The 21,437-nt window shown below is 46.0% G+C and overlaps 1 protein-coding gene across 35 annotated transcripts in view; it reads left to right on the forward strand.

The window, feature by feature from the left end:
* CADPS (calcium dependent secretion activator) overlaps window positions 1-21,437 on the forward strand; it is a 206,957-nt gene that overhangs the window by 62,052 nt on the left and 123,468 nt on the right. For all 35 annotated transcript variants that reach the window (XR_005258465.1, XR_005258468.1, XR_005258475.1 and 32 more), the window contains exons 4-6: window positions 9,346-9,426; window positions 13,670-13,906; window positions 16,216-16,337. Coding sequence is in view for 9 of the 35 variants with exons in the window: in XM_038149681.1 (XP_038005609.1) it covers window positions 9,346-9,426; window positions 13,670-13,906; window positions 16,216-16,337 (440 nt within the window). In the remaining 26 variants the exon portion in view is untranslated. The remainder of the gene's footprint in view (window positions 1-9,345; window positions 9,427-13,669; window positions 13,907-16,215; window positions 16,338-21,437) is intronic.

A 21,437-nucleotide genomic window follows, 5' to 3' on the forward strand; every position in this document is an offset into this window, starting at 1 on the left:
GGAGGGGCAGGGACAGCCTTGGCTGGGGGACTAGGGCAGACAGACGGACACCTGGGGGTGGGTGGACAGATGGACACCTCATCCCTCTGCTCCAGCTGGAGCAGGTTGTAGGTAAACAACTCTCCTGCACACACTGGGACAGCAGAGCAGCTTGAAAGCTTCAGATAATAATATTTCACATGGAGAAGGCTGTTAATGACAGGGGATGTGATTGACTGCCTTTTTCTGTTGCTGCTGTATTAGCTGTAGCTAAATCAGCTCACATTAACTGCAGTTATATTTAATGTTCTCTGTCTACACAGCTGAATTTTTAGATTGTTAATTTTCAATTGCAAATTGTTTAATTATGTCTGAACTTTTCATAAATATTTGGAATGTGAGTTAATATTTTCTATTACATGCAGTACATGGTCTGGAAAAAACTAATTGTTCTTTGTGCTGTGCACCGGGTCTGGCAGTGTCCTCAAAGCCTCAATGCTCTCTTATCTGCAGTTTCTTGCCTTCACAGCTGATGTGTCAGAAATTGAGGTCTGTAGCTGGTGCTGTGTGTGTGTTATGGTCAGGAAAGCCATTTAGGATTCATTTGGCTCCCTGACAAGAAGAAAAGGAAATGTTGGTTGTCTGCAGTGTGGTAACATGGTGGAGACTGGAGGCTCATGACACTACATGTGTATATTTTTGCTGTGGTCCTGAAGCCTGCTCTGAACACCAATGTGAGCTCTGGAAGGCAATGGTTCTAAGACTAGGAGGAATTTTTTGGGTCTTAAAACCCCAGGGCCCCAAAAGCTCATCCCTGTTTCCCCATCCTCCTCTAGCCAGGCAGGGCTGCATGCAGGGCCATGGTTTGAGCTGATTAGAGTAAAGCCAGTGCAGGCCTGGGAGCAGGAGTGCCATGCTCTGTGCAGAGGGAGCTGGGCTGTCCAGCCATGTGGCAGGAGCTGCTGCTGCCAGGCTGAAACATCTTATTCTGTAATTGTTATAGCATCTGTACACAGAAATTATTTACCATACATTTAATATGGACCAATAACAGCCTTTTCTCTATTGTGTAGGTGGTTTGCTGGGCTGACTGTCCCCACCAGTAAGGGGACAAGGATGGGGCACCCCATGGGAGGACTTGCCCCACCTGCTAAGCTCTCCCCACACGTGGTATCTTGTGCTGTATTCCTTCTCCTCTCAACTTACAGGCTCACTGCTTTTAAAATCATCACATTTTTGCTCCCTGTGTTTGTTTCTTCATAGCTATGCCTCTTGCTGCTTTTCTGTGTCTCCTTCAATTCTTCTCACATCCTTGATCCCTAATGCAGGTGCCAGAGCATCTCGCAAGGGTATTATGTGAGGTTAGATCCCACATGACAGCTCTCAGCTCCACATGGCTCTTCTCAGAGGTGCCAGACATCCATTTTGACCCACTGGCTCTCAGGGGCAGAATTGGTCCTGTTGGAGGGGATCAGGAAGTAAGAGAGGTGGTGGATGTTCCAAATTAGTGAAGCTAGGATTCCAATCCATATTTATTTTTTCAGATTTTTTTCATGTTGTTGAATGCTATTATTTAAAAAAGAGGTGGCTTTTCTGAAATGCAGTGGTAGATTAGATAGGATTGATATGGCTAAGGATTGACACTGCTTCTGTTCAAAACCAGGAGAATCTCGCTGAGGTACACTTCTCTGAAACCTTTGAATTAATCAGAGCACAGATGTTTGGGCACTGCTCTAAGAAAAGCAAGGAATTGACCTTTTAATTAGCACAATATAGTAATTTAGCATAGCAATACTGATTGCTTATTAATCATTTATAGTTGTTGTTATGTATTGATCAAAGGGACTTAGAGATGTGATGTTTCTGCTCTGGATTTTGATAAGCTGATACCAATTAGTGAGCAGCATATTAGGTGCAAGTCAGAGGGACTAAAATAGCTTCATCTGCAGTGGAAGGCAGTTCCCCTGCAGTTCTCTCTTGCTGTAGGAGGGGGGTCTAATGGTGACCTATACAGAGACTTCTGGAGAAGTGTGATCCTACTCACTGGTGAGACGAGCAGCTTCAGCTCCCACCTCCACCATAGGATGCCATCCACTGAGAACATGTAGCAACCTCTTTATGTGCTGGAAATTTGCTGCCTAGAGGTTTAATTCTCCTGCCTGCTTTCTCCCTGACCTCAGGGGAAAGTTTGCTGCATCAAACCAGTGTGAAAGACATCAGCCTCTTCAGGAGGTCAGTCTTTTTAGATCTTTGGCTGTGATAAATCTAAACTTCACAAATACAAAAATGAACTGTAATGAGCAGGACTGCAATCTTTGCTATCCTAGTCCTTTGAAAGGTGTGAGCCATAAACTTCTCTTTACATTCCCTCTCCCTTTTTTTCTGCTGATGTAGCATATAATAGAACCAAAATGTTGCTGTTTCATGGCCAGTTTCTTCTTTGCCAGTTTTTTGCTCAGAGCTTTCTGCAGAAAAACAATTATTACGTAGACACCATTGGAGATGTTCCCACATCTTATTCTGTCACATTTAATCCTGCTGAGTGTCAGGGCACTGCAGCTTTGCTGGACTAGGTCCTCATGCAAGTTACTTTAGCTCCAAAAGCCAAAGCCCGTTTTGAATTAAGTGATGAATGTGTCTACCATTAAGCTTTTAATCAAAGATGAGGATTTGAGGATATGTAGATCCTTCTTCCATGATGGATTGGGATGAATTAATTACAGCTGATTCTAGCTGTAAAACTTATTTGGAACTCAATAGTAGCTTATTGCCATATTTAGGAAATTCAGGTGATTCTCTTTGCATGAACTGATGTGAAATTCAGCATATGATAAGGAAACACAGGAAAGCTAAATGTACCTCAGGCAGCATTGACCATCCAGTGCTCCAGTTTCTTTCATGGTGCCATAGCTCAGCGTGTGCTGCCCACACACCTCCAAGCTTCCTTATGCAATGCCATAAGAAGATGGTATTAAGGCATGCTCAGAGGTCAGAGCCTCTGGACAGCTTTAGTTTTCAATCCCTTTCAGTGTCGTACACCTTGCACGGATGATCTTGCAGAGGGATTTGCAGGGTTCAAAAGTTCTCTGGCCACAGATGGAAAGGGCGTGCCTTCCCAGTGGATGTGCTCTGCCATCCCTTTTCTTAACAGCTTGCAAAACATTTGCAAAGGCAGGCAGCACTTTTTTCTTCCCCTTCCTGTTTTGCTGAATCTGGTTTCTCATTTACTTTGGTTTATCATTGCGCATAAATCTGGAGGTATCTTTGCACAACCTGCTGGACAGATGCATGCTGGGTTTGCTTGTCTCAGCTTTCCTCGGCCCCACGGAGCAGCCTTGCAAAGCTGGGGAGAGCTGTGGTGGTGGGCAGGTTGGGAACTGAGAGGGCATGGGGAGATACCATTTTTTCCTGCACAGGATCCATGCCTGGCACCTGCCTGCCCTTGCCATGGCACCAGCTCGTGCTGGGGGATCCATCAGCACTCTCAGACGAGCAGTGAGTACCATGCTCTGGTGGAAAATCATCTCCGTTCATGGATTAACAGCTAAGACACCACTCAGACCACAGAGTGAATCCAAGGATGGACCTCTTGACCTCACCTGGTGAAGCAGGTGTGGTCCCAGCATCTACAGGCTGTTGTAACGGGTGAGAGCCTGCACAGCCCTGGTGGCTGCTGGGGCACAGAGATGTGTTGCAGCACTCTGAGATTCACACTGAGGAGGGGAGAGGCTGCTCTGCATCCTGAGGAATGTTTTCACCAATGAATCTAGTGCAGCCCTAAAGTTTGTGAAGCATGAAATAAGATTTCTCTTTAAGAGAGAATCATCAGCCCTTACTGAATTACCCAAGTTTTTTCCTATTGTTTTAAATCTCTCTCCCAGGACCTCCTGAGTGTTCTCATGCAGAAGGCTTTCATTAGATAACCTAGGGGTTTGCTGGGAGAGCAGGAGCCAGCACCTATCCACAGCAAACAGCAACTGTGCAGCTCTTACTGAATTATGGAAATGACTGAATCCCTGCAGTGTAGCCTGTTTTACCTACACATGGGCAAAATAAGGTAATTTCCTCCCCAGGGGAGGGGGTTTGTCACATTTTGGGGTGCTGGAACCCCGGGGTTGTGTGAGGAGCTAGAGCTGACAGGAGGGGAAAAAAAAGTTTTGGTGAGGTAATAGGCACAGGTTCCTTGAATTAAAGGGAACTAGGAAGATTCTGTGTGACTGAACCTAAAAGACTGATTTGAGGAGCTCTGACTGGCCAGAGGAGAGGTACTCTTAAGCATCCCTGCTGTGCAGTGGCACAGGGAGATCAGTCCCCTGGAGTGTCAGGGGATCATGTGTCACTGCAATCCTAAAGGCTTGTGAAGAAGACATGTTCTGCAGGTCCCTCCAGGTCTTTCAAAATCCTCTCTGGAACTGCAGGAGTGAGAGTTGTTGAATCCATAGCGGGGCTATGCAGATGCTGCCGTGGTTGCTGATGCAGGGAGCTAAGATGGGGAAGCTGTCCCTGCTCCTTCAGATCTCAAGGTAGCCAGCAGTCTGTGGGTTGCAGTTTGCTGCTCAGAGGGTGAGCACATTGCCCAGGGCATTAGTGACTTACCCTTCTGAGGCAGCTGAGCATCATTTGTGTTCCCAGTTCAAAGGGAAGTCAGAATCCCACCGGCAGCTGAAGAGGAAATGTTCAGATCTCCTCCACTTTCCACTTCAGATTTGTGGGAAGAGGTCAGGGCCTTGAGCACCAGACTGCTGCCATCCCACTGCCCTTGGCTGCTTGTAGAGAGTAATATTCACCATTAGTGGGAAAAGGATGCTGCAGAGCAGTCTGTGACATTGACTGGAGCAAATGTGTGCCACATTGTGCCACTGTGTCCTGCCTCATTGCACTTTATCTCTTAAAACTGCAGCTTTGTGGTAAGAAACCAAGGGCATCCCTGCAATGACTCACTTTGGGGGCCATGTTTCTTTCAATTGGAGCACTCCATGATGCTGTTGCCACATGTTGTGAGTACTCCTGGACTGACAGATTCATTATTAATTGATGTAGCTTATGAATTTTTCAGTGTTTTCTCACACTGTGCATCACAAAATGAAATCACCTTTTATGAGACAAAGATCTCTCCTAAAGCCCTACATCAAAGCTGCAAAATTGTCACCCATATTGTGATCTTGTTCAGCCTTCACCATGAGCATGTTTGCTTTGAAATACTTAATCAACCATTTGCTGAGCTACAGAGCTCCCGGCATGTTAAAGGATGAGTGCCTTGAAACTTTCTCTTTGAGGCACTTGGCACCTGTAACCATGCACAGCACGTGCATTTGGCTGCACTAATTATTGTGGGACAAATTAAGCCAGGCTTAGAAAGAACATGAGTGGGTCATGGCTTTTGTCTTAGTCCTCCAGCCATGGAAAATAATTTACAAAGTGGCATTTTCAGAGCCCCCAGCTGCATGGTGGTGTACTGGATACAGGGATAGAGAAGATTAATGTTTGGGGTCACTGAGAGTGTCCCCAGCAAGGACAGTTCCTGCTCAGCAGCAGCCCACCTGATCACCTATTTCTGGGTGCCAATTCTGCTGGGGAGGAAAACCAGCACAGGCAATAGCTGAGGATTTCATAGAGACCTGGACTAAGTGCTTTCCTTTCCAGAAGAATAAAAGCCAGGTGTGTTTCTGCTCCCAATGCAGCATAAAGCAGGTGCTGCAGCTCAGCATTTGCACTGCCAAAGCATTTAAAATGGGTTTTTCCAGAACCACCTTGCAAAAGGCTGGTCCTCTGCAGGAGCATGTGTCATGGGAGGGCCACCAGATCCACCACCACATTGTAACCTCACACGGGAGGGGACATGCCCTGGGACAGGCTCTGGGTCCTCTTCAGGAACAGGGATGTTGTGACATCTGCTGCCTTTGCTGGGAAGCAGGAGTCAGCATTAGCAGTGGCTGGCAGGGGGGGATTAAACTGTTTAATGGTCCTGGTGGGTTCTGCTGGTGCTGATGGCAGTTACACCAAGGATACCTGTCACATCCACAGTGTGAGTGCCAGGCATTGGGAGGTTGTATCTGTATGTTGCATCCTGTCATTACAACCCTCTTAGCTTCCAACAATGTTATTTCATTAGAAACCCTTGTAGTTTACAACAGCGTTATTCCCAGCAGAGCTGAGCTCAGAGTGTGGGTTTAGCTCCTGTGCTGTGTTTCACTCCCTGTGTCTGCTGGGACTGTGCCCCATCAATCCGTGTTTGGTGGAGCAGCCAGATCCACTGTGCTCTTACCAACCAGCCAAGGGCTGTGTCACTTGTGCCACCAGCATTTCCCCAGCCTGGGACGGTTCATCCCATCTGCAGCCCTCTCGCTGTGGTTGATGGCAAGAGAGCTGTGCCCTGCTCAGTCCCTAGGCAGGTGGGTGGATCTGAGGTGTGAATCTGAACCAAAGTGCTTTGTGCACAACAAAGCAGGAAAGAGGAGGGCAGGCCGGGCTGCTCCAGTGGCTCTTTTGGAGCCATGGCAGCAATTGGAAATGGTTTGGCTTTAAGCTGTGATAAACCAAAGCTGGAATTTTCAATATAAGCACTTCAAATAAAACACGTGGTCTCCAAAAGCATGGGAGTTTATAATCCCCTAACACCCTTCATGTCCTTGCACTGCCTTTGGCATTTCCTGGTGTGAGTAGAAGTGAGCCTGGGCTCTTTGGCTTTAGAAACTATAAGGCTCAGGCTGGGCAATGTGTAGGTGATCTCTGCTGCAACAAACACTTCAGATGTGGGTTTGGTAGGTGCCTGTGCATCTTGTTGAAGATCTTACAGGCTAATTAAGCTGGTTGGTTTGTGTCTGCTTCTGCCTTTCAAAGATGTAGAAGGATTATCTCCCATCCTCTTAGGATAACAGGAAGAAAATTCTGTCAGTGAGTTTGTTTCAGGGGGATGGAAGCAGAGGATTGTTTCTGCAGGAATCAAAACTGGTTCTTACTGGCAATCAAAACTGTCAGACTCTTATGAGGAATGATTTAAACCCATTTCTCTTATTTACTAGTCCCCACTAAAAATTATTCCTTATTAAGAGTTTATATATAAAAAACTTGTCTTCTTGCAAGGTCTTTTGCAATAGAACCCTCACCAGGGGTTCGAGTAGACACCTGCTGTGCAATGACTGCAGTGATGGGCAGGTTGCAGCGCTGGTCAGTTTTGGGTTCCACTTGAAACCTAATCTACATATAGTTTTTAATTTTTATTCTTTTGCTTTAGCAACTGTTACACCAATGTAGATAATCTCTGCAGGGCAGGCAGAGAGAACTAATGTGGTTGTGGGTAGACATATGAAAACATCTAATTTACCAGCAGGCAGTTGGGTAATGATCAGTTGAGAATTACAAATTATGTAAATCATGTATTTGTGGCATGCTGCTGAAGAAAAGCCCAGTGCATATGACAAATCATGTATATACTGAAATCTGTAATACTTTTCACATTTAATTGACTGGGGCAACTTTATGATTTATATCTTTGCTTTATTCGCAGCACACTCATAACATAGTCATAATGCAGAACGAAACTAATTCATTTTCTCTTTGACTTTTTAAATCATTTATGTATTTGGCTGTCAAGTACTTGAATATAAAGTAGGCATGCATGTGGCAGATAATAAATAGCTGATTCTCTAGTTAAGAAATTGAGTTTTAATGATATTAAGATCTGTGTTGCCTTACTTGGTCTTGCTTAGATGGTATGCCTCACATTTGCACCTTTCCTTATTTCACAAGCAAGTATATTTTATGGGTACCAGCATTACTCTCTTAATGGCTCTGTATAGTGTTATGGCTGTGTAAAATGCACTCTGCTTGCTCTGATGGCATCAGGAGCCTTTCCCAGGCACAGGAGTCCTTCCCAGGCATAGCAGGAGACAGTGGCTGAGCTGTTGGGCTGCTGCTCTTAGTCACAAGAGAACTGCTGGAAGGTGCCAGGAGGACAGACAGGGGCTGTCTCATTAGTGCTATTCTGTAGACAACAAGAAGAAAATGTTATTTTGGCTACTACAGACTAGGATTGCTTTCCCAAAGATCAGTTTTTGTCATGGAGCTATCATGCAGCATCATTGAAAATACAGCCTGGAAAGATTTTTTGTTTCTTTTGAATACCAGGTTACTTGGCTTGGCGTCACTACTTAGTCTTGGGAAGCACAGCCCTGGAAAGCAATACCTTACCCACTCAACCACAGCCACAGAGACTGCCTAGGCTGCTTGTTGGCTCCTAAGAAAAATAATCTTCTGCAGTCAGATCTTTGCTGGACACCTGTAGCATCACTGGAAAACATCTGCACAATCAAGATAGTGCAGAAAGCGTGAGGCAGTTTGTTGGCTCATTATCCTACTGCAAAATCAACCCTCCTCCACAGCAGCATCCTCAATTTCTAAATTTAGCTCCTGAGTTATTTTGGGTAGTGTGTGATTAACCTCAATTACTGTACCTCAGATAGAATTCAAATAATGCTCCCTCTTTCAGAATTGTAAAGAAATGGAAATCTGGGTCTGTACATTTCCTACCCTTAATGAAGCAGCTCCAAGAGGTGCTTCCACACTGGTGCAGGACAGTTGTGTGGTACATTTGTTCATGGAGAAACTAACAGGGGCAGCTGATCCTGAAAGGTGCTGGTAATCCATGGCTCTGTGCTGGTGCTGGGATCAGGAATATAAAGATGAACCACACCAGCAGGTTACATTGTGCAGCTGGTGTGAATGAAGCCATTGGAGCTTCAGTGGATTTGGATCACAGTCAGGACACTTTGTAGTTTTCCTGAATTAAATCCATAACCAAGGCTTTCAAAAGCTAATCAAAAATACACTTTCCATCAATCTTAGCCATAGTCATTATTGGCTCTCTGGAAAATCAGTGGTGGAGCAGCGTGCAGAAATAACACCTGCACCTGTGCAGGTCTGCGCGAGCGTGTGTGGCAGAGGGGAGGCGAGGGATGCACAGGCAGACAGACGAGGAGATGCCGTGGAGAGCGATGGGTCAGGGGCAGCGTGGTGTTCCAGCTAATCCAGTGTGCACCAAGAGATGAGCTCATCTTTCACCGGGCTGACAATCAGAACTTCTGTCATTACTGTAGCTGTAACTTTCCAGACTACACTGCACCAGACCGCCTCAGGGTGAGTATGCTCAGCCCCAGGAGGCAGCAGGGCAGGCATCAGAAACTGTCTTGGATTGGTGAAATTTGTGTTTGTCCTTTGTGGGGACTTCTGTTCCAGAATGTGGCCCCTCACCACTCGCTCTGTCTATCAGCAATGTAGCACAGGTGGTCAGCCTGAAGAACTGAACTGCTCCTAAAGGTGTTGCACTGGTTAATTTTTCACCTTGATTTGCCCTTTGTTTTTGTACAGCTGGACAACCCTGATGAGCAAGCAGCGCAGATCAGACGCGAGTTAGATGGACGTCTCCAAATGGCAGAACAAATTGCCAAGGTAAAAACAAAAGTCTACTGTTATTAATAACCTCTTCATTTAGGAGTGTACAAGGAGTTTGATGCAGCCCCCAGGTCCTGTCATTCTCTTACAAGTTTCTTCTCACAGTAATTACTGGTTAAAGGTGATCAGATTATTAGCTGCAAACAAACAAGATGAAGCTGTTCTGATGTGCTTTTCTTGGAGTGGCCTGATGAGCTGGGAGAGTTTAGGTTCCTGAAAAATCCCTTGTGAAATTCACAAAATCCCTTGTGAATCCTCAGAGGTGTCACATTTCTATGCTAGACAATAAGGTGGATAATCATTTATAAAAAAGGAGCCAGGAATCATCCTAATGGGATTTGTGGTTTTTTGGTGGGCTGATAGGAGCCACAATTTCCTGCCTGTAGGTAAATGCTGCCTCAGTAAAGGTTGTTCAGATGTATCGTCCCATAGAAGTTCATGCTGTGCATGAGAGCAGTCAGGCCATCACTGCCCCCTGCAGACATTGCTGCTGTTTGGAGTAGTAGGCAGGAGACCTCCAGACAGCTTTGATAACCAAGCACTCAGCTAATCTCCCTAGAGACCCTTCTGAAATGAGCCATCTCCCAAGGAGCAAATCACACCCCCACACAGTGGCCTCCAATGGACCACAGATGATGTTGACATCAGTATGGCCGAGTTTTATCCTTGCCTCTAATCAGATGCTCTGAGTCACTGATAAAGCCCTAATGGGGCTGAAGTAATTTGGAATGATCTATCTGGCTGTTCTTGATAATCAAGAAGCCATTACTACAAGGCAAAAAAAAATCTAATCACAGAGACAAGCTCAGTCTAGGGACCTGCCTTTCAGCAGCAGTCCTCTCAGCACTGAGCTGGGCCCAAATTAGGATTTTTTATAAGAAAGGTAATATCAGAGCTGTTTGCAACCACACTGATATGCCTGGATGTGAAAAGCAGAGTATATTGATTTATAGTCAGGCGTTAACAATGGTGCTGGTGGAGCTTGCACAGCTCCTCCTCACTAACACCTCTGTTAAACATCTGCTGCTGTTTTGTCTTTGGGGACATAGGCTCTGGTTTTTCCCTCTTCACTGATAAAATTAATGAGATGGCCAAACCCCACATGGCCAATCAATGGTGCAGCAAAACAGCAAACTCACTGAAGCTCTTTTGTTCAGCATTTGGCCCTTTGCCACTTCATTCTTGTCAAGAAAACTGACAGTATTTATTTGCAGTGAAATGTAAGCCTCTGCACTGAGCACGGCTGCTCTGGTACTGAGATAGGTAGCCAGGCCCTGAGAAAAAAATTGCCTGGTTTTGTTATTTCATTTTCTCTTTATGGTATGTAGAACAACAGTATGCATGATTCAGTAGCAGCCAGCAGAAGCTGCAGCATCATGAATTATTTTTTGCAAATGAGAATTTGCCATTTCCATTCTTCCCCCAAGGATGCTGAAAACAAACCATGACACTGCTGGCCATCCGAGAGAGAGCCAGGGGAAAACTCCTCAACATAACCTGACATATTTCTGTGCAGAATTCAACCTTCAAAATACAACAGTGCAGCTTGGAGGGTGGTTTAGAGTAAAAGGGACTTAGCTGGGTTTCAGTTGGCAGCCAGGGATATTTAATCTTTGTCATGGTACTGCAGCAGACTTTCTCTTCAGAATGTCAGGTCCCACCAGCATCTGCCTGCGAGAAACCTTGTTCTTTCAGATCCATGAATACCATATTTTGGAGGCACACAAATGACCTTTTGAATCTTCTTCTGTAGCCTCCTTTCTGGGCAAGGTTGCTTTCCCTGTAACAGAGGGCAGGTTCACAATTCAGCTCAATGAAAGGATAGCATTTCCATTTTTATCTCCAATTTGCAGCTTTTAATACAGATTTGCTGCACAGGGAGGCTTACAGTGCTTGTGAAACCAGCACTGAGGTGTCTGGCTTGGAGATTCCATGCTCGAGGCAAATTAATACCTCGTTGTTAAATTAAGAAATTCACACTAGGACATTTGCACTTCAGAGGCAGCAAAGGCTGTGGGGTCTTATGGGACCAGTGGCTCTGCAAGGCTTCATCTGAGCTGTTGTGTGACCTTGAACAAGTCACTGTTGTGCCAGCTTTCCTGCCTCTGCATACCAGGACGCTGCTCTGGGTGTTTTTGCCTTCCCCTGTGCCCAGGAGAGTGCAGCTCAGTGCAGCACTAGGGCAGTGCTGGGCGAGGTCCCCCGCTGAGCCTGACTCCATCAAAGCACATCAGCCCAGCCCTGGAGCCAGGCGGCTTGAGGATCACACTCTGTGGCAAGCAGATGTTGTAAAGCTGAGTCTGGACAGGCTTTTCCATCTGTGTGTTGTACTTTTCCAGCAGCTAAATAGAGCAGCATTACAGCTGAGAGCTTAGTGATGCCAAGGCAGACGTATATTTTTCTCTGCAGTGGCAAGTGCTCTGCTGTCCTGTGGTGCCTTTCCCCCCTCCCAGTCACCTGGCCTCAAGGACAAGGAGGAGCACGTGTAGGAGCAACTAAATGAGACCTTGTGGTGACACTGGAGTGATATGTCTGTCTGGGGCTGGACCCACTCTGCTCCAGCCTGCTGGACAGGTCATTCCTCAGTATCCTAACTCTGCCTGTCTCCATGCTTGTGCCTCTCCCTATTCCTGATCCTCTCTCTGCTCCCAGTACATGGAGAGGTGACTAATGCCCTTTCCTGCTGTTATCTGCATCTTTTGATAGTTCCTTACTCCAGAGTAGCCCCAGCTTTATCTCCAGTCTCATGGGTGACTTGAGACCACATCTGCATCTCTGCATTTCCAACATCAGCTAAATAGTCCCAGTTAAACTGTTATGCATCACATCAAACTACATTTTCAGTCCTAATACAAGAAGTTGCTGGTGGCACACAGTGAAATGTCTCAGTCCTTGCTGCACTGCTGAAGAGGTTTGTGAGGGCAGTGCCAAAATTACAGTCCTTGGAGAGATGGATGACAGCAGGGTAAAAAAGCAATAATGCTTGAGCATCATTGCTGCAGCAGTAGTTCTCAAAATCTATGAAACAGTTGCCTTTTTTTTTTTTTCCTAGGGGTGACTTGCAACTTATATAATGCACAGACAATACAGGAGGCTGATTAGGTAGTTTATTTCACTGTAGGCCAAATTTACATGAGGGAATTGCTTCCGAAGATTGAGGCTGGAAACAGATGACTATACTTCAGCTGCTTGGTGTGAGTGCTGCTATGAGCTCTGCTTGTAGTGGGTAAGATCTTAAGGATTGATGCAAAAACTAGTGCAGAGGAGAACGCTTTCAGCAGCCTGATGACAGTCTTCTAGAAGAAACATGACCTTGTTTTCTTTTCTAGCATACATTTTACAAATGGCTTTTTACAGTGTTGTGAATTGCCACCAAGATTGTTTGCACATCAGCCTTGTGTTCCCTGGCTGCAGATGCTGCCTCACTGTCTTACACCTTGCACAGTGCTTGTAACCCACTGAGAGACATTTGAATCCTGAGCAGATTCAGGCCATGGGAGGAGCTGTCAGAAGATGTAGAGCTCAGACTGGTGATGGGCAGCAGTTCAAAGCTGAGAACATGCATTGGGGAACATCATATTTTGCTCTCACTGTCACAAAATTTTAGAGTTTAAATTTCCTGTCGACAGCAAGCAGCACTGGAAAGTCTCACAGTGAAAAGTTGTCTTCCTGGGGGGAGGCTCAGGCCATGGCAAGTAGTGGAAAGGATGTTGTATTTCTTCTTCCAGTTAGGACCAAACATTCCTGCCCACACATGGCTGGTTTTCTCTCTTGGGCTCCTTTCACAGCTAGAAACCTGATGAAGCAACTGCTCAGAAGTGTTTTAAAAAGAACTGGCACAATTGGGAGACTGGAAAACAAATTTCTTACTGTCAGCATCCTCTGAATCCTTAGTCAGTTGCTGTTGGTCACAAAGTTCAGTTGAGGTCTGGCCTGGAGTATTTGTAATTGAGGAAAATGCCATCCATAGGAAAAAGCCCATTTGCAGATAGAAAAGTCAGTGAAATGCAAGTGCATGCAGGATACAGGAAAGTTGGACCAGTACCAAGCAGTAATTCTGTGAGAAACTAGCAATAATGTTTCTACATTACTCAGGGGGAAGCTGTAATTTGTCATCTGGTTTGTCAGAGCTCCCTGCTCACAAACCTCTGCAGATGCTCTTGGGGGATTCTCCCACTGCAACAAGTGGCTGTTGATTGTCACAAACTTTCATTCTGTTGTGTTTGTTTCCAAATCCAAGGAGCGCAAATTTCCCAAGTTTGTGTCCAAAGAAATGGAGAACATGTACATTGAGGAGCTGAAGTCATCTGTCAATCTCCTGATGGCAAACTTGGAGAGCATGCCTGTGTCTAAAGGAGGCTCTGAGTTCAAGCTGCAGAAGCTGAAACGTAGCCACAACACCTCAATAATTGACATGGGAGAGGAAAATGAGAACCAGCTTTCCAAGTCAGATGTCGTGTTGTCATTCTCCCTGGAGGTAAGCTACATGCACACAACAGTGTGCAGAGTTCATGGGAGTAAAAAGCACAGCAGCCAACTTCTGTTCAGTTCAAATTTAGGTTAGGTGGAGAGAGGTGAGTAGAAGTCACTCTGTGTTTACTGGAAGCTTTGCCTGTGATTAAACACTGTGTCCTTTCTGGTGTCTCACCACCTTGTTGGAACAATCTGTGTGATATGCACTGTCTGGCATTTTGTGATGGTGTATATCAAATGGCTCAGAAATCTGCATCATTAACTGATCTCTTCATGCAGTTTGTTACTGAGTGTAGCCCAGTAACCCTGAGCCTGTATTGTCCCAAAACCATTAAAATAATGCAACACTGTAAATATCAGCATCTTTAACTGTTTTCACCTAGAGGGGTTGCTGCATTTCCCTGCGAGAATTGCTTCCTCTTTGAAGAATTGTGAAAAAATCCTGGGGTTTGAATTCACCCAACAGATTGGTTTGCAGTTTGTGTGGAAATACTGCGCTGTGCTGGGTTGCTCTCTGTTGCATGTTGACTTTCTGCTCAGTGCTCTGTTGAGCAGTCTGTCTGTGCAGCCCAGGGGAAGGCAGGGTGCTGCTGCTGCCTCAGTCCTGGAACAGTGTTGCTCAGTAGCTGTTTTCAGCCAACTCAGTTGTTTTGTGCAAACACATTTGTGGTCTGTTTGTGGGCATATTTACTTCAAGGAGTCATCAGCTCACCCCTACAGAATTTTTGTTGTCTGTCAATGAGTGGGTTTATGTTACATTGTCAAAACAATTACCAGGATGGAGTCAAAAATGTAGGATGCAGAAATATCAGAAAATTCTGCTTTTGTGTAATTTCCTGTTTATTTCTCTTCCTAGGGGGTCTCTTGTTACACACATCATGCTAATGCAAAACTTAACAACCCTGGTTGTCCAGTCTCAGAATTCAACTCATCAAGTGTCTGAAACCATCTTTATAGCGTTCAGTTCAGTCTTATTTAAAACTAGGGCTGTGAACCCAGAGACGGTGTTTTCAAGAGCAGCATCAAATGAGGCTGACTTCCAAGCATTCCCATATGGAGGAGCAGGGAACTGTCACAAAGCAGTAGCCCCCCTGTTGCAGAGGCTGTGCGTGTGTACAGCTGTGTGTGAAGGGACACCCTTACAGCAGGGTGTCACAAATGCTCTGCTCCAGCTGAACCCCATCTGGTGGGAAGCCAAAGCCCAGTGAAGCAGTGACTTCAGGGGCTGGTAGGTCTGGGCACTGCTCAGTGCACAAAACTCCTGCTGCAAGAAAGCTTTTCCCAAAAATGTGCACTCATCAGAGGCTTTGTGGAGCTCTGTGTGCCAGGGACAGGATCCTCAGCTCCAGACAGATCAGAAGACCTGAGGAGAGGAATTTTAAACCCCTGTGTATATACTACATAAATAGCTGTAATAGAACATGAACAGAAACTCCCACAATGATTCTTGTAGAAATGTTTAAGGTGTGTGGTTAATGGGATTAATCACCTTTAAAAAATGGGAAAAAAATTAATTACCTGCAAGAAACTTAGGTGGTGATTTCTTAATTAGGAAGATTTTCTATAAGCAAGATGAAGGAAGTTTTGGGGGTTTTTTAATGTTGTTGGTGGTGGTGGTCTTTTTTGGTGGGGTTGGGGTTTCTTTTTTGTTTTGGTTTTTTTTTGGTTTGGTTTGGTTTTTTTAACCAGAGCTATTGGGTGGACAGGGGAAAGCAGTTTAAAACTGGAAAAGCGTAGATCTATATTGAGTATAAGAAAGAAAATGGTTTTGATGAGGGTGGTAGGAACAGGGAAGATCAGGTTGGATGGGGCTCTGAGCAGCCTGATCTACTGAAAGATGTCCATGCCTCAGCATGGGGATTGGACCAGATGATCTTCAAATGTCAACCCCAAACCATTTTATATTAATATTAATATAATGGGAATTAATATGGAAAATATGCTTTTGGCACAAGCTAAGTAGTAGTGTGCTTTTTTTTTTTCTTTAATCCTGGATTTCACATATTAAGGCATTTCTAGATGAGGGAGGACCACATCTCTGAAGTCCATCTCCTGAAGCTTGGTACAGCCCTGGGCACACAAGTGTTTCAGAGAGCCTGTGTGCAGTCAGAGGGAATCCTGGTCTCTATACAGACCTGGCTGCCTGCCACAGTCCCACTCAGCCTGGGCAGTGCCACCATCCCTGCCTCCTGCCCCTGTGAACATCCAGCAGCACGTGGAGGACCCCAGCACTGGCTGCCTCCATGGGTTCAGCAGCCCTAGCAGGGTCTGAAGGAGGCTGCTCCTCTAACATTTCTCCTTCTCTGCCTGCAGGTTGTCATCATGGAGGTGCAGGGGCTGAAGTCCCTGGCCCCCAACCGCATCGTGTACTGCACCATGGAAGTGGAAGGTGGGGAGAAGCTGCAGACAGACCAGGCTGAAGCCTCAAAGCCAACGTAAGCCTTGCTTTGCTCTTTGGTCTCCCCACCACGCTCTGCTCTGCCCTGTCTCTGCACTGCTGAGTCACTGCAGATAACTCTGGCTCCTGAATGGTGAGGGCAGAGGGGACTCTCAGAGGCAGAGGAGAACCATGGCCTTCCACACATGCAGAGTGTTGTCCTGCAGCTAAAAATGGCACATAAGCCCTGACCGAGGGGAATAAAGTGTTAATGAGAGGCTTATGTCTTGTGTAGCCATAGAGAGATAAATTTGTGCCTACACATAAGTGCTGTACTAAATAGGGATGGAGTTAAGCATGTGCTTAGATAAGTACTTGCCTGAGTGTCCATCTGAACTGGTGCCATCAGGTATAGGTACATTATCTTGTCCTCACTGTCAGGGTTTTGGCAGTCCTACGAGAAAGAGAACAGCTGGCAGGGACACAGTCTGGCAGCCAGAGGTGGAAGAGAGGATCTGGGAAAAGCTTCAAATTACTCAGTTAAAGCTTTACGTGAGACCTCTCTGGCCCAGTCCCATTCAAGGGCAGAGTCTTGTTCTGTCCTCTTTGACCTCGTCCCCAAATCCTCACTTTTGACTTGGCTTTCTTTTGTCTTACCTGGATGTTGTTAAGCACCCACCAGTAGTGATTGGGCTTTGTTATTTGGAACGAGAAAATGATGAATGGCTTACTTCCTTTTCAACTTGTGGGACTAGTTAATTTGAAACATTCTGGATTTGAGGCAGTGTTTCTCTGGATGACTGCAGAGATTTCACACTTAAATTAAATTCTCAATGCGCTTCCTGACAGTGGAGAATTGCTGAGGTGGTATGAAGCCTCCTCCAGGAGTAGGGAGCAGTGCATATCCCATTCCCCATGGCCAGTCCTCTGTGGTGTTTTGCCAGGAGCTTCCCAAGCTTGTGGAAGGAAATCCAGAACCACCTGGCTGCAGGACATGGCAGTGAACAAGCACTTCAAGCAGCTCAGGAGCAGTGGATGCAGGCAGGACAAGGCAGGGACCAGGACAGGCTGCCGTCCCTCTGTCACTGTCCTCTCACAGAGGCACAGAAATTGCTGGTGCCTCATGCCCTGTGCTGCACCAGAGCAGCAGGAATCTGCACTAAGCTGTTCAAAAACAATATTCCCAATCAGGGAAAGTGCTGCAGCCTGGCTGACTTTTCAAAATGCTTTGAAATGTGCTTTAGAGAAGGAAGGAAGAGAGCTGAGCTTAGAGCAAAATTTCCATGAGAACTTAAGATTGTCACTATTTTAGGTATTCTTATTGCTTCAGTGGAGAAAGTTGGGCTCTACTTAGGGGAAATTGCTACTATTCATACTGAAAAAGCACACTTCTCCTGGGTTGCATGCACTTGTTTAGACTGGTCTGTTCATCCCACGTCACAGGATCTGCCCTTCCATGCACAGGTCTTATTACTGCAAGATGTAGGACCATTTCCATGGGAATTGCTTTAAAAATAAGACCTGCAGGAGTGAACTCTTTAATTGAATGGGTGTTTTTTATTATAATTAAATGTACAGTGTCTGGGCATGAAGCCATCAGCCCTCAAGAAAATGCAGCCAACACTGAGTGCTGCAGTGTGATAAAAGTCATGCAAGTCCATCACACTCATCCTCTCTCTGCACTGGCTTCCTGTAGTGGTGGGAGCCAGGCTTCAAGTCTTCTGGATGGCTCCAGCATTTGGGCTAATACTTATGGAAATGGCTTAGAAGGGGAGTAGGTTTGATAATTCCAGTAGGGTCCTGAGACCTTTTTCTTTCCAGAACCAAAGACCAGCCAAGCTGAGGCTCTAGAATAATCTTCACAGAAACCATCACAAAAAGCTTGTCCTCCTTTCCTCTCTGCATTAGAGGTGTTTCTTTCACCTTGCCTCCCCTCCCAGGCACAGCAGCAGAGATAGAGGAAACCAAAGCTCTGTGAAAGCAATTTACTGTACCTAAGTTCTCTTGAGAAGGAAAGAGAGAATGAATCAGATGTGACATGTTTGTCATCTTGCTTAGTACAAGACTTGAAGGCCCTCAGGTGCTCTGGTGATGAGGACAGTGATAGAAACAGCTCAGAGAAGGTTTTGGTGCATTTTTGAGCAGTGCTGCCTCAGAAACAAAGGATTTATGGCCAGGCTACACAGCCTTTGGAGGTGTTAGTTTACATGCTGGCATCAGTCTCACTGAGGTCATTCACACTGTGTTTGCTTCTGTCCTTTTTGTAATAAGGAAACCACCCCCTAGAAAGGAAGCAGCTCAGAGGAGGCATGAGGGGCTGCTCACTGCCCAGCATCCCAGGATTCGTGTGCCTTGGCAGGGATGCTGCCTGTCCTGGGGGTGAAGAACACTTGGGGATTCTGAGCCTCAGCACTATGAAACTGTGAACACCAAAGCAAGTTACCTCTGTACATCCCAGAAGTTTTATGTCTCAGAGGCTCAAAACATGTGGGTTAAGCACCTGTGCTCAGAATACGCAGTGAATGCAGGTCTGGAATCAGGCAGCATTTTTAAACTGCCAGCCTTGAAACTGTTTGAAATTCAGCTTTGCCATTGTCTGGAGGCTCTACAGGCTACAGAAGGCTACATTTCTCATAAGCATCAGGGGAGAAAAATTACATTTGAACAGTAAGATTCACTGGAAGACTTCACTTGTCCATGACAGCACTGTGTCTGGGGTGGAGAGTGTTAGGGACCACTCAACCCTGGAGGACACCTTTTCACCTAACTTATGGGGTTGTTCATTATATTCTCATGTGTCCTTGAAATGCCAGCCCTCAGCTAGAGCACCCAACCACAGCACACTGGTGATGGTGGCCGCTCTTCAGCTCAGTGCCATGCCAGGGGTCCCAGCCTAGCTTCCACATCTCTGATGACAAAAGGCAGTTCACCAGCCACCAGGGAAGGATTTCCAAAGGCACTGGTCTAGGTCTGTGTGAGATTCTTTCATCATTCTGGTGCAAAACTGGCAGTTTTTGAGAGGAAAGGGTTTAGTGACTTTGTAGCTTGAATCCCATTTGCAGATCTTGAGAAAGGCAGGGCAGCAGCAGGGTGAAGCCCGCAGTACCCAGTACCCAGCCATCAGATGAGTTGTGTGCAAGGAGTGTGGGTTTTGGGACAACAGTAAATACTGGCCTTCTGTTTCTTCTCAGGATTCATTTTGGATTCCTGATATTTTAAGCCCAATCCCTTCATGTGAGGATTATCTGCCTCAGCACAGATGCAGGGGATGGCGCAGTTCTAGAGGAAGGCAGATCTGAAATAGCAAGGTTCATTTTAGATCAGGCTTGCAGTGTTTTATTGGTAGTGCTTTTAATAAGTTGTGTAAGAAAAAGCTTTTGTGCATTATGCCCTAACATGCAGATGTCTCTAAAAGATATCTCAAATCCCAGTGTGAGAAGGTTTTTACTGCTTTTCATGCTGGAACTGCATCCTTGCAGATGTTTGTGGGGTTTATGCCTCTCCCTCCTTCCCTGTGTACTGGCCTGTGGTCTGTCCTCTGCATGTCTCCAAAGTCCCCTCCAGGAGCTCTGTCAGTAGTGCTGCTGTTTGTGCAGCCTGGAAACAGGGTTGTCAAGGGGTTTGGGAGTAGCACAAAAGATCCAGCCACAGCCTCCCTGTCCTAAAGTCTCCAGAGAAGCTGCTGGATATATTTAACCAGTGCTCTGTGCTTGTGGCAGTGCTCATGTTCAGCATCTTACATCACCTTTCTCTGATGTGAGCAGAACAAAAGAAAAGAGACCCAAACAGTAGCAAGGACAGTGCCTTGTGAATAAATGCTATAGATTGTGGAGTCATTCTGGCACCCAGATAAGTCTCATTCTCTCCTCTATCACAGTAGTGAAAATTGGGTGTCCCTGCATTGAACTGAGCTGAACCATTTGGGGTAAAAGCAGTAAATACTGGTGGTGGAAGAATCTGGCCAACCTGCCTGTGCATTTGGCATGCCAGGAAGGGACAGGGGTGTGGGCTGCTTCTCTGGGAGTGTTTTCATTTTGATGTTATCTATCCCCCTTGCAGAGCAGTCTCTTCAGTCCTAGTGCAAGGGTGAAGTAGCTCAGAGAATGAGAGGTGAGGATGGAGCTTGTTTTCTGAAGGAGGAAAGACCACTTTTCATTGCTTGGGATTTTCTTCCATGTAGTTTTCTTCAGTGTGTGCTGTAGGGCAGTGCTGGAGAAAGGACACTCAGTGGCTCTCATCTGACTTCATGCCATGTCTTACATTTTTCATGACCAAGGGGGCCTTGTCCCCTTGAGCCTTGTGCCCTTTCCAGAAATTCACTCTTGATAAAGTAATGTCTTTGGTAAACTTCTAAACCTCTCCCATCTCCTTTCCCTTAGCCACCTCCCTAGGAGACAGGGGTGTCTGGTTTTATCTTTGTACTGGCTCTGATGCTGCTCCCTGATTTGTTTCAAGGTGCTCTGGCAGCTCTGCTGCTCTCTGCTGTGACAGGCTGCCCTTGTTCAGATCCCTGCGCCAAGCCTCCAAGCTTATCACTCAGCCAGAGGTTTTGTTTCAAATTAGTGTGCCGCATCCATCAGAGCCCTCTGTCTGACCATGAAGAGGGACAGGACCTGCACAGCATCCTTCTTCGGTGCTGTTTAGTCACCTTCTCCTTCTGGGAGATGGGCACTGAGCAGCAAAGGGAGAAAGAAACCCTGTGGGAAAAGAGGCTGGCAAGCAGGGATGCTTTCTCTGTCTGCAGAAGGGGAAAATCTGGTCTTTTCATTCAGGAATCCCCTGCCTCAGGCCATGGAGTTTGAAGTGATGCCCAGTGGCTTTGCACAGAGAGGGCTGTGATGGGAGTGTTCTGTTACAATCAGTGTTTTGCTGCTGCAGTTTCTTGGGAGATGCTGTGAACACTTCCCTGTGGTAAAATGAGAAAAGTCCTTCCCAGATGCAGGAATTTCAAATATTCCATATAACTGATATGACTCTGCTAAACTAAAGGGGTTTATATTGATGTGAGTGAGAGGAGAGTTTAATTCTTGGAGTGCATCCCTCAGTGCAGCTGTTGTTGCCAGGCCTGGTAGGTCTCTTCCAGGTATGGCAAAGCCCAGGAACAGGTCCTGTGTGGCTACACAATTTTAAATAGAAATTCACATTTAGGTTTGCGTGC

Source organism: Motacilla alba, chromosome 12 (assembly GCF_015832195.1).
Source record: "Motacilla alba alba isolate MOTALB_02 chromosome 12, Motacilla_alba_V1.0_pri, whole genome shotgun sequence".
Classification (NCBI taxonomy): Eukaryota; Metazoa; Chordata; class Aves; order Passeriformes; family Motacillidae; genus Motacilla; species Motacilla alba.